Source organism: Lissotriton helveticus, chromosome 7 (assembly GCF_964261635.1).
Source record: "Lissotriton helveticus chromosome 7, aLisHel1.1, whole genome shotgun sequence".
In the NCBI taxonomy this organism is placed as follows: domain Eukaryota; kingdom Metazoa; phylum Chordata; class Amphibia; order Caudata; family Salamandridae; genus Lissotriton; species Lissotriton helveticus.
The window spans coordinates 118,205,137-118,218,781 of record NC_136068.1 but is presented as its reverse complement, the minus strand read 5'-3'; the positions used below and the strand labels follow the sequence as shown (position 1 = coordinate 118,218,781).

Below are 13,645 nucleotides of genomic sequence, written 5' to 3'. Positions count from 1 at the left end.
CTACCTCAAATTGAGGTAAACTCCTCTGAATGGGGAATAACTAATCAGATCTATATCACCAGGTTCTTTTACTAATGTTTTCTCACATTTATCATCATCTCAGAGCAACTATGTGATGGACAGTGGGGAGTGGTTAATGGCGGGCTCTGGAGCTTCTGTGGGAGTGTTGCATGCTCCCATGGCACTGGAGGGGGGGCGAGGGGTGTATTGGGAGCAGTGTGAGCCTCTGCTCTATTACAGTAGCGGCGGTGATGCAGCACGCGCAACGGAATTCATTTTATTGATTTAATTGTTAACTGGCATTCATCCATATTCCAGTGTTACCCCCCACCCTGCCCCTCAACCGCCCCACATTACCACCCGGTAGCACTCCCGCCAGAAGCCGCTACTGGCACCATGCCTTTCTCTTAGAGCCCCAGTGATTTTACTGAAAGCATTTTCCACCTCATAATGTTAGACCAGATATTACAATTGGCAATATTGTCGGTGCAGGAATGCTGGGCCTCTCAAGATCACTGGGACAGTGTCCCCATTGGGATGATGCTCCATCAGACTCAAAATGAGAGTCCAAACTTTCCAGTCTTATTACCTCTCTGATCTAACAAATCTATTGCTCATGTGCAGAGGTATCCTGAAGCCCCTGCTTTTGCAGTTTGTGTGTGGACGGGGTGGGGGACTGGGGGGAGTGGGGGGTTGTTGACATGTAAAGTTATTTATGAGCTGTTCCTGTCTGCAGCTCTGCTGATAAAATCTCTTTAAAACAAAAGTAAGTGAAAATGATAACAATTGATATGGATGAAAAGTTAATCACAGCAAAGAAATGAACATGAAAAGAGAGAGAAAGAAGGCTGGAAGGAAGAGTGAAAGAAAAGACGTGATAATAAGAAACCCACTGTGACAGGAAGGAAGGGTCACAGGGATGAAAGGATGGATGCAAAGGTGAAAAGAATGATGGATGAAAGGGTAAACAACATGCCCATGAATGGACGAATAGAAGTGGCTGGGATGATGGAAGGCTCGATGAATGGGTGGAGAGATGAATGGCCATCAGGGTGGATGGGTGAAAGGATAAATTGGTGGATTGATAAAAGGGGTGCATCTGTGGATGGATGTAGAAGAATTGATGGATGGGTGGAAATGTGAGTGTTAGGATGGATGGATGGATGGATAGAAGACTGTAATGATGAAAGGATGATGGCTGGAACGGTGAAAGGATGTATGGATGTATGGGTGAATGAAAAGATAGGTGAATCCATGAAAGGCTCAAAGGATGGAGAGGTAGATGGACACAAGTTGCAAGGAACGGACTTCATCTAGAGCGAGGAGCGCTTACTCTCTTTACTCACCTGATCATATGGATCAGGTGAGTAAAGAGAGTAAGCTCTTCCCTTGCTCATATGCAATGCCAGAAAGTAGAGAAACTCGCAGGTTCAGTCAATGACACAGAAGATTCACAAACAATAATGGAAACAGCATTTGCTGTGTGGTCCATAAAAACACAAACTAATATAGCAACACGGGCTTCATATTATTCTACTGGTCGCTGGATGCTCTTTTCAGTGCATTACCTTGATTTTACCTCTACCTAACCCTTGTGGTGGTTCAGAGGATTTCTTCAGCATATTTTTGATGCCTATGCCATATTACTGTTAATGCTATTAGTTAAATGTGTGAAATCTCTGAAGTCGTTTTAATGGGAATTTATGTCGAATACTTCGCCCTCAGGAAGCCCGGAGGCATACTGCCAGAGGCAAGAGGGCTAAACTGCACAGACAGCTCATTAGAGCTATGGTTTGCCTTTATAAATATAATTGGTGAGTTCTCATTACATGTATTCTGTACATTTCTGGAGGCAACGACTGGAGTATCATGTTGAGTTCTGGAGTCCACATGTGCAAAAGATGCAGTTTAGCAGAAGGAGCATTGAGAGCTACTGAGATGTGTACGCGAACACGTATGCAAAGTGCAAATGTTGATGTTTGTATTCAATGAGAAAGTGTGAAAAAGCCAGCACGATGCATTACCTTAATTAATGCATTCAGCATTTGGTGCACGGGAAAGGTTACACGAAAGGAATTGTATTGGTTATGTATATGGGAATTGAACAGATGCAAGGCAGGAGTGGCAAAAATAGAGTAAATGCTGAGCTTAAGATCACATGGATCGAAGAGTATGGCTGCATGGAGGAAAGAGAGTGGACTGGATGTAAATCCGTATTTGTAAAGGACAAACTACTCACCCTTATGGGTCTCAAGGAGCTGGGGGCCGTCTTGGAAATTTGGGGCCAGATGTAGGTTGCCAAATACCGGTCGGTAACGGCCAATTTCGGCCGTTACCGACCGGTATTTGGAGTTTGAGATGTAGGGAGCCTAAATTTTATAGAATCGGTAAATTTACAGATTCTGTATATTTACCGATTTGGTAAAATACCGAATCGGTATATTTACCGATTCTGTAAATCCAGATGTAGGTGGCACTGAAAACAGTGCCACAGGCCCTTAGGATTTCGTTATTTACCACCAAATAATATTTGGTGGTAAATAATGAATTTCTGTGTATGTGCATGTACACCGGTGCCATGTGGCACACATACATGCCCTAAGGGCATGTATGTGTGTCACATTTCACACAAGCCAGAATCAGGGGTGCAACAGGGTGTCAAAGTGACACCCTGTCCCCCTTGTAAATTTGGTAATTTTACAGAATCGGTATTTACCGATTCTGTAATTGACATTGATTCCTATGGGCCTCAAGGCCCATAGGAATCAATGGCAATTACAGAATCGGTAAATACCGATTCGGTAATTGAATCGGTAAAAATACCTACATCCCGATTGCCAGTTCTTAAATACCGAATCTGTATGATTCGGTATTTAAGAATCGGTAATCGGGGATTACCTACATCTGGCCCTAAGTGAGCTATTGCCCAGAGTCACATGGTGCTGAGCTGAGCTGCCGCCGGAGCCAGGGATCGAACCGTGATCCCCAGATTCCAGCGTCAGTCGCCCTGGCCGCGGCGCCACACCTCTCCACTCTGGATGGGTCTGGTAGTCCTGTCTCTTGGCAATCTGCTGATTCATCAACAGACAGACATAACTCCCTGAAAGATGGTAAGGATGGGGCAGAGTCAGGCCAATGGCAGACTTATTCCCTTCAAAAGTGTAAATGACTGGTGCGGAGTCATTCCCATGTCACACCATCGAATGGCTATGATTGCAAGAGCCCTGACAGTCTCTCTAGGAAGTTGTGAAAGTAACCCATACATCCTGCTACTCACCATCTCACCACCTCTTGTGTTCTAGGCGCTCCTGCAAAGTAGACCCCACAATGGACCCACATTTCCCCATGCCATCTTTTGAGGCGTCCTACTTCAGCAAGCTTCTGAACGACTCTTCAGTGATGAACCTGAGCGCCCTGCCGAGCGGCTGGTACTTCAACTCCACCTCCGACACCTTCCTGCCCCTTGGCATCAAGCTCACCATTGTGATCGTCTACCTCATTGTGTGTGTGCTGGGACTGGTGGGAAACTGTGCCGTCATGTTTGTCATCGTCAGGTAAGGCGGGGCAGCAAACATTCTGCCCAAGTGATGCACATGTCAAAACTAATGCATGTCTATAAGAGTTCATGTTGGCTTTAGACTTGGTTATATATGACAACTACACTATAAGTTTTATTTATGAGCCACTTGCAATACTTTTGCGCCACCGGCAGGGTCACTTTGTAAATATGCTGCAACGTGGCGCATTGTTTACCCTGCTGCTGCGTCATGAAAAGTGACACAACGGCAGCGCAAAAGTGTTGCATCACTGTTTTCACGCATCGATGCAACAGTTTTCATAAAGAAGGCCCTATGTTTCTAGCCCTGGGATTTCTTGAAGAAACAGATGCATTGCCATAGCTACACTTGAGCTTACTAAATTGAACCAATAGGAATGTGGGCCAATTGGAATGCAAAAGGAAAGTCAATAGCTCAAAGTATTGTGACTATCCATCATGGAGTCACCTGTGCCCATAGAGTCATCTGTGCAAAAGGGGGCATCTTTAAAATGTGCTACATTTGAGATATTGGAGCATCAGGCATCTTTTAGTGTTGTTAAACTGACGAAAACAGCGCATGCACAAAAGACAGAAGTTAAGGATATTTTGGGGCACATGGACCTACAGGGTGTAGCAGATAGGGGAAAGAAAGTGTGAGGAAGATTAGCATGGAGTACAGGATGCAATGGGTGTGGGTTTCACGAGCAGGCAGATTGACAAGCTTGGGACACGTGCACAGGTAGGGCGGGGTAGGTTTGGGTCACATCCAGGGGCAGCTCCTCCATTTGAGCAGAGGAGCTTCGCCCCACAAGCCCCAGGGATGAGAAATAAAATGGTAATAAAGTTACCATGTTAGTTTTCAGCAACCCGTCTTGAACTTAGGGGCCGATTAGGATCGCAGTTTTCCCGCATCCTCCGGGCCGGCGGAAGCCACCGCCGGCCCGGAGGATGCGGGAAAACCGCTGGGGAGACACAAAAGACCCACCGCCAAATTAGGATGGCGGTGGGTCTCAAAATCGGTCTGCAGCTTTTCTGCCACGGTCGCCTTCTGACCGCGGCGGAGAAGCTCTAACATGGCTGGCGGTGTCTATCAGACACCGCCAGCCATATTATTATGGCGAAAAACAGATGCCTTTCCGCGGCGGGTTCTCCGCCATTGGAAAGGCATACGGTGATTTCTTTGGGGGCCCGTTGCGGGCCCCCAGGGTGAGTGGGGGGGTGGGGGGTGCGCATGGGGGGTACCTATGGTACCCCCCTGCATTTGCATGCACAAAGCGGCAGCCACCGCGCGGTGCCTGCCGCTTTGTGCATGCAAATGCTAAGCATGCATATTTAACCTTGCGGCAGCACCCGCCGCAATGTTAAATATTGAGGATGTGACCGCCAGGCTGGCGGTTACATCCTAATTGCACTGGAGGGACCGGCGCTGCCCCGGGGGACGGTCCCTCCTCCTCTAGGGTGGCAGACGGACGCAGGTCCGTCCGCCATCCTAATGAGCCCCTAAGTGTCAGAATGGGACTGGGCCAGTGCTGCTGAATGGCAGCAGCAGGGAGCTGAGCTGTGTGCTTTAAAATGTGCATGTCTCTTTGGCCGGCCATCTTGGGACAGCCAGCCAGACATGTGCATTTTAAAGCTCTCTAACCTATCGGTCTTAGACAGTTGGGTTAGAGAAAGCGCAGACCTCCATTGCTCTTCCAGAAGACACTGGAGGGAGGGGAGCACGTTGCGTTGCACGTAAGGAAGGTAAGTCTCTTTTATTTTATTATTTTCTAGTGTGTGCCGCCTGCCTCACCACACTCAGTACATGCCAGCCGCCACTGACATTGACAGGCAGTATAAGGGGTGTAGACCTATGCTAGACAACAGTGAGCTTGCGGCTCATGGGCAGACACTGTGGGAAGCTTGGGATACATGGACCACCACAGTTTAGCTGGGTGTGCATAAAGAGGCAGTGTGAGGCACTGAGAGCAGATGGACAGATGTTGTGAGTGGCTGAGGGATCACTGGGACAGTGGGAGGAGGGTGAGCATAAGAATCTGAAAGCACATACTAAGTGAGGCGTTCCAGTCACATGATCGATGGGTCAGTAAACTTTGGCCTCTTTGACTGAAATGGTAAGAATATTGGCAAACAGATGCTGGAGTTGGCAGAACATGTACAAACAGTGTTAAGAGTTTGGAGCAAGCTGGTGTGAAGAGTTTAGGGTACATATGTCGAAATTATTAGTGGCTTAGTGCACATGGAGAGGAGTTAGAGGAATTTTGGCTCATGGACAGAAGTCAGAAGGTTGCGACTCAATGCTCAATCGAGCTTACCATGGATAGTTTGGGATTCATGTAAAGCTAGTGTACGGGGATTTACCCAACAATATATTTGGCGACAAAACAAAGAACTTCGAACTTTAAATCAACAAAAGTTAAATGAAATTAGGGATATTGAACTCCAGATATCTGATGCTATCTGTAATAATGTTCTTAACTTAGAAGATTTAAACTTCAAATTAATCGAGCTTAAAACTACAATTAAGAATCTTCTGAGGGATAAGAGCATTAATAAATTAAAAAAATACCATTTAGAACAGTATGAAAGTGGAGATAAAAGCGGGAAATTACTAGCTTATAAAGTTGCGGAAGATCGCTCCATTAATATGGTTAAAGAAATCAAGGGGGACAACAATCAATTATTCTGTGACCCAAAATCAATTCTACAACAGTTTGCTTCTTTCTATCAGACTCTTTATACACCGGAAAATGCTATCTTAGAGGACTGTATTAATAATTATATTGATGATAATAAAGTCAATAACTTAAGTCCAGATCAATCGGCTCAACTGGAAGCCGAGATCACGCCATTAGAAATTAGGGGAGCAATTAAATCCCTTGCAATGGGCAAAGCTGTCGGGGAAGATCTTATTCCTTTGGAAATGTATAAATATTGTACTGAAGAATTATCACCACTATTTGCTGATGTAGTTAGTGCTATTGGTAAAGGGCAACAAGCACCTAGGTCATGGAACCTAACTCAAATTATTTTCTTTTTGAAAAAAGGTAAAGCACCACAAGAGATGGGATCGTACAGGCCTATCTCTCTTATTAATAGTGATGCAAAAATCTTTGCCAAAATACTGGCAACTAGATTAGCCCCGTTTATGTCCCAACTCGTCTCTCCTCAACAACATGGATTCATCCCTAAGCGTGACACCACAGCACATATTAACATGGCTATATCAGCTTTCGATGCGGCACGGATTAAACACACCCCACTCGGTATGATTTTATTAGATGCCGAAAAAGCATTTGACCGGGTGGGGTGGGGTTTTTTGTGGGCCACATTACAGTCATTTGGTATTAAAGGAAAACATCTGCGATGGATCCAATCTTTATATGATAATCCGATGGGTAAGATCTCATATATGGGAAAATGCTCTTCTATGTTTCCCATCAAAAGAGGGACTAGGCAAGGGTGCCCTTTATCACCATTACTTTTTGCTCTTGCGATAGAGCCTTTCCTGATTGCTTTACAACGTCAAACACTAATCAGTCCTTTTTTTAATGGATTAAACAAGTTAGATATAACTGTATATGCTGACGATATCGCAGTTTTCTCCCCAGATGCTGCTAGAACTATGAAAGGTATTTTAATAGAGGCTGACATCTATGGCTCAGTTTCTGGCTACAAACTTAACACCACCAAAACCCAAGTCGTCATGAATTACCAACCTAGCACTTCTGTCCTTGGAATTAGTAACGTAGCCACGTACTTGGGTGTTAAAATATGCTCAGATATTGATTCTATTATAGGACTAAATTATGAACCTTTATTAAAAGAAACTGCCATGCAACTTAAAAAATGGCATAAACTTCCTATTAATATGATTGGGCGAATAAATCTAATAAAAATGAAAATTTTGCCAAAATTTCTGTATCTGTTCCGAACAATTCCTTTGCGGGTCAATAACTCCTTCTTTACTAGACTAGAAGGTATTATTGGAAGCTTTGTATGGGGATATAAAAAAGCTCGGCGGGCTGTATCATTGCTTAAACTTCCTTTTAGCCAAGGAGGACTGCTTTTTCCAGACTTCAAACTTTACTACTGGTCAGCATTTATGACCCGGATTTGCAGTCTGGCAGTTTTAGATAAATGCTTATACTTTCACAAATTTTTACTAGGATTAGATGTCAATATGTTTTTGTATAGGATGAATGACCCCAACTATTTTAAAAGGGTTAAATTTAAGACCATAAGGGATACTGTAAGTATCTGGCGATCTATTATGGCTAAATGCAATACATCTCTTTTTCACAGTCAAACACCTTTATGGGGCAATCCCGGCTTCCCTACTATTTTTCATGAGGCACCGTGTCAAATGTTTTTGAACTCTGGTATTTGTCTTTTGGGGGATCTATTCGATCACCTTGGCTTTATGGCATTTGATAAGATGAAACTTTGCTACAACCTATCAGAAGCAGCTAGGTTTAAATACTATCAGGTCAGAGATTACTTAGTAAAAAAAATAGAACTCTCCACAATCTCAGAATCGGAGATATGGGACTGTATCTATAGGGATACTGATAAATCTATTATAAGTCTCGGTTATAAGCTTTTCTCTGATCTCAAGACCGGTGATGCAACTATTTTAACGGAGAAGTGGAATAGGAAACTGGCAATGAGTATTCCCACAGATCTAATTACCACATCATTTAAAAGCCTAAATACATCAGTTCAATCTTCTAGTTTAAAATTGCAGATGTTTAAAACAATCTGTCAATTATATTACACTCCTGAAAGGATACTTAAATGGGCAACGAACAACATTCATTCAGATAAAACGAAATGCCCGAAATGTGATTTGAGTGGTGCGGACATCGTTCATATGTTTTTTACCTGTCCTCACCTTAAGGAATATTGGGTAGGAATAACTAAGGTTATCACTGAGAGGTTGGAACAACCCTTTCTTCTCTCAAACATCGATGTTTGTGTAGGCATCAACGGGGATGAAATGTCTAAAGATCTGCTGAATATTCTAATCACATGTGGAAGGTTAATTGTTGCCAGAGCATGGATCCAAAAGAACCCTCCAACAGTTTTAGAATGGTGGAGTTTAGTAAAGGAGATCCATAGTATGGAAACCGCTATTGCAGAATCTAGGGGAATGCAGGCCAGACGAAAAATTGACAGAATATGGGGGCTATTCATGTCTTAGCAAATATTTTTCAAAAATCTTGGTTACTGATTATTAAATTCTTTGTTTTGCACTGTATAAGCTTTACTATTGTAATTATGGAATTATGTTATATACCTGGTTCTCCTGTAATTTTTTGAAAAAATGAACTGTTTACTGACTATGTGATCCTTTGATGCAAATAAAAATTACTTAAAAAAAAAAAAAAAAAAAAAAAGGTTGCGACTCAATGGCTGACATAAAAAATGTAAATCATTATTATTATTAAAAATTATATAGCGTATAACCCTCACAAAGTTAGAGATATGCAGTTTTTAATTATTTTGCTTACTAGACTTCATTCTAAAAGACATCATAAAACACTAACAATCTATACATAACATCTGCTGTGTCTAAAGAATTCTGAATTTCGACTCTAGACAAAAATAATTTAATTTTTCAGAAAACCAATGACGGTATGTTTCAGCTTAACTCGTTACTTTATTCAAAAACTTTTCATGGTATGTAAACATTTCAAGCAATAAAAAATGAGTTTTTTTTCTACCTAGAAGAGTAAAGAAATATCAATTTGTGTGCAAGATTTGTAAAAAAAGGTATTAATATGAGTAAAGAGTTTGCAAAATACAGCATAATATTTAAATACTGGTCAACGATTAATTAAAACATGAACACTGATACGATTGCAAGTAATTTCACCATACTTGATACCTGATTTAGTTATTGGCGGTCGGGCCATTGTTCTATCAGGCTGGTGGAATAAATTCCTCCGTCGCCCTGACAGAGGTCCCGACTTGCCATATTTCTTCTAAATCACTGCCAAGATGGCGGTCATTTATGGAGCACTGGCAGGAACCGCCATCACAGCAGTTCCTGTCAGTCCATTTCACTATTTGGTGCTTGCACCAATCTATTTTCCTTTTTTTTTTACTCTCAAAAACAACATCCTGAAATGGGATTTTCTTTTTGAAAATTAATAAAATAATGCCCCCCCGACCATGGGAGTCATCTACTATGGTGATGGGGGCATTATTTATTTTGTATTGTCCCTCGCCGCCAGGGTTTGCCTGGCAGTGACGGACAGTAAAGCAGCCACTGCCAGCAGTGGGAGTACCTGCAGGGCGGTGACGTGGGGAGGGGCAGGGTCGGGGGTAGTAATGTATGGATTACGGAGCTTTACAGGTGAGTAAACATTTAAATAAATAAAACGAATTTCGTTGCGCGCACTGCATCGCATTTGGGGATGCAGTGCACTCAACAAAATTCGTTTTATTTATTTAAATGTTTACTTACCTGGGATGCTCCATAATCCATACATTACTACCCTCCACCCTGCCCCTCCCCCTCCCCACGCCACCGCCCTGCAGGTACTCCCACTGCCGGCCGCGGCTGCAGTAAAGCAAAGACGGTTGTACGTTCTCCCATCCTAATTGGGTGGATGGGCGTAAAACCAATTCTCCAATGGCCCAACTCAGTTTGGAGGGTCTAACCATGGCGGAGACACAGTAGCCATGGTTACACCAATGATCCACCTGTATGTAAATCAAATTGGCGGACCATTCTCTTGGTGATAAGGATACTCCGTTGCCATTGCAACGGAGTATTCTTACCATCAAGATATAACTCGGACCCTATGTCAGTACATTGTATTACAAGTGATGTTAGAGATTACATTTTCCCAACAAGTAAATGTAAACAAATTCTGGTTTGACACTGTAACGTGGATAATAATCACAGAGGCGAAAGAGCCAAAAATAACTTGATAGGGTACCACAACTGAATGAATCCAGAAATGAGATAATCTTGCTCTTTGAATGTAATTTAACCCCTTCCGTGCGGCGCACATTCAGCGGACGTCGCGTGCACTACCTCGGTAGTGCTGCGCCCGTCCACTGAGCGTTCCGGCCCCGCCCGCGCAATAGAACGTTCCGCACAAGCGTGGAATGTTCGGCGCAGCGGAGGGGTTCATGAGTAATAGAATACACTAATTTGCTATGAGTAGTCCTAAACTATTATTGATTTACAGAATATTCCGTTCTAAGCATTGCTCCCAATGCAGAATTATTTGTCAATGCCTCTAATCAAATTCGGTGTAAAGCATTCTTAACAGGGAAGAAGCTTCCACCCTATGCAAAAATGCACATGTAATGGACCTGTTGCCTACATTTTCTTAGAAAATTGTGAAATGTACAGCTGCAAGAGTAATTACAGTTTAACAATGACTTCTTTGATGAGATTTCTCCTAAACGGTCCTACTTATCCTGATAGGCAGATACCTAAGACAAACTTTTGTCTTCATCAACATAGGCTTGGACTTCTGTAAATCACTCTAAATGTTAGCTTCGAACGTCCGCAATAACTCCACCTCAAAGTAGCGTGATAGAAATAGAGGAATGACTGTGTCACTAAATTCAAAAAAAAGTTATGGGTTTATAGGGAAATACGTATTAAAAGCTGAATTTTAACAGAATAAATACAAAACCCTACATGGGAAGAACAACCTACTGAACAGCTGCACCGGCAGTGGGAGTACCTGCAGGGTGGTGACGTGGGGAGGGGGAGGGGCAGGGTGAGGGGTAGTTATGTATGGATTACGGAGTTTTACAGGTAAGTAAATATTTAAATAAATAAAACGAATTTCGTTGAGCGCACTGCATCGCATTTGGTGATGTAGTGCACTCAACAATATTCGTTTTATTTATTTAAATGTTTACTTATCTGTTAAGGTCCGTAATCCATACATTACTAACCCCCACCCTGCCCCACCCCCTCCCCACGTCACCGCCCTGCAGGTACTCCCACTGCCGGCTGCAGCTGCTACTGAAGAGAGTGAAGAATGAACAGCAAGCGACAGTCACCAATGCTGGTCAACACTGAATATTGCAGAAAAAGTGGTACAATTAGCAACAGCTACATACTCCGAGTAGGATACAATGATGAAAAAAGGTTCTGCATGAGTCATTTATCAGATTAGAGTTAACACAGGTCCTATAAATATGAAATATGTGGGAATTAGTGAAAGTCTCATGAAAATAATCTAGAAATGCAAAAGGCTCAGCCCTCTAAGACTCTTCTTCTGAGTTGCCCACAAATCCTGATCCAAATGCCAATATCCCATTTGCACCCACATTATCATTCCAACTCAGGTCATAGTTGCTTACTTGACTTTTTGCCTACCCAATTTTTCACAAAGTAGAACCTGGCACAAATTGCTCGTGCAAACAGAGTACTTTATGAGTGGAGGGGTGTGGCTCACTGGTTAGAGGCGGCAAACCCGGGAGCAGAGGACGGCCCGGGACCAGGGTTCAATTCCCGACGCGGGAGCAGAGGACGGCCCGGGACCAGGGTTCAATTCCCGATGCGGCAGGGTCTTGGACCAGGGTCAACGGACTCGATAATTCTCGCCTCGGTACCTACTCTAACTAGGGATCATACTCGGCAACTCTGGGCATTAGCTTGCCTCATCTCCACAACGGCCCCCCACATACACCGGGGATGCCTGGTTTCACCTTGGGGATACCCAGTAGGAACCATCTCACAGGGAAAGCCAGGACGGGTTTCCCAGCGGTCTACAGTGCAGAGATACTCCTTCGGGAGTCGATTCTAGCGCTTTAGAAACCCACAATCAATCAATCAATCAATCTGGGCTTCTCACAATGAGGATTTAAACAGGACCTTACAATTTGAGAAGAAATGAACATAAAAGGGAGGTTTAGAAGAGAAGCAGATTGGTAAGAATCAATTGTGTTTTTTATAATTGTGCTAACATCCTTGAGTGCATGTCATCTAGAAATTAAATGCAGAAGTCAAGAACAAATTGATGGGCTTTCTCCCAAACCAATGAAACCTGGGAGTGCAGAAAGGCAACTCATGTCAAGTTAATCCTCGTGCCTTACCCTTAATGTATTGTGTATATTCCACATAAGAGAAGGTTCCAAAACCATTAGATTCCACTCTGCAGCATCGTTCAGAGACTGAGATGTGGTCTAGCGATCAGTCAGTTATGAGGCGTATTACAAAGATGACTGAGTTTTGTAAAAAAGTGATGGGCCATAGTTACAAATCTTTATGGCGATGATGTGCAGACAGGCCAAAACACAAAAAATGCATGAATAGGACCTAGATAACATTTTCCCTGGTATCCAACAGATCAGAAACATACCCAAGTAGAAACTCGCACTGTAATCATTTTTGTGCCTGCAGTTGAAGACAAAGAATACTGGGGGATCTGTACAATGAAGTGGTGGAGCGTGTCATTAGCCTCCTGGGCTTAAAGCCTCTCTCCGCCACTTCGGAAACGCAAGGCTGACCATATTTACAAGAATGTGGTGCAGGCTTGCGTTTCCCCCTGCGATGGCGCTAAGTTTAACAACTTAGCGCCATCGCAGGCACCCTTGCCCCAGAGTGCAAGGGTGCCTGTGTGCAGGGGAGGATTGGTTATGTGTAGGAAGGTGTCCCTTCCTGCACATAAACAATCCTAAAATGCCATTTTGCAACTTTCATGTGTGCGGCTTCATGCTGCACACATGAAAGTTAAAAAATTGAATTTTTTTAAAAAGGTTTGTTTATGTACAAAAAAGGGACACCATCCTGTACATAAACAAACCATGCCATTTTGCTTTTTCCATGTGTGCTGCACAAGGCAGCACACATGGAAAAAGCAAACACGAGGAGAAATAATGCATTGCTCCATGTTTCGCTATTTTAAGACCAGGATTTTCCTGGTCCTAATTTTCCCGCTGCCTCCTATGTATGCCACCCTTGAACATAGGGGGCAGCATCAAATACAATGGGTGTTGCGGTAGAACGCCCACAACAACACCCACTGAATGGCCCTTTCACGCTAAACATACCGTGAAAGGGTGCCTTCTGTACAAGGTAGCGTTAAGCCACGTTAAGTGGCTTAACGCTGCTTTGTACATAAGGCA

General features: G+C 43.3%; 1 protein-coding gene across 1 annotated transcript in view; it reads left to right on the top strand.

The window, feature by feature from the left end:
- Nucleotides 1-3,315: 3,315 nt before the first annotated feature.
- Nucleotides 3,316-13,645, top strand: part of OPRL1 (opioid related nociceptin receptor 1) — a 205,432-nt gene continuing 195,102 nt past the window's right edge. Inside the window, exon 1 of the mRNA XM_078650431.1 lies at nt 3,316-3,554. Coding sequence (XP_078506557.1) covers nt 3,328-3,554 — 227 coding nt within the window. The 5' untranslated portion in view covers nt 3,316-3,327. The remainder of the gene's footprint in view (nt 3,555-13,645) is intronic.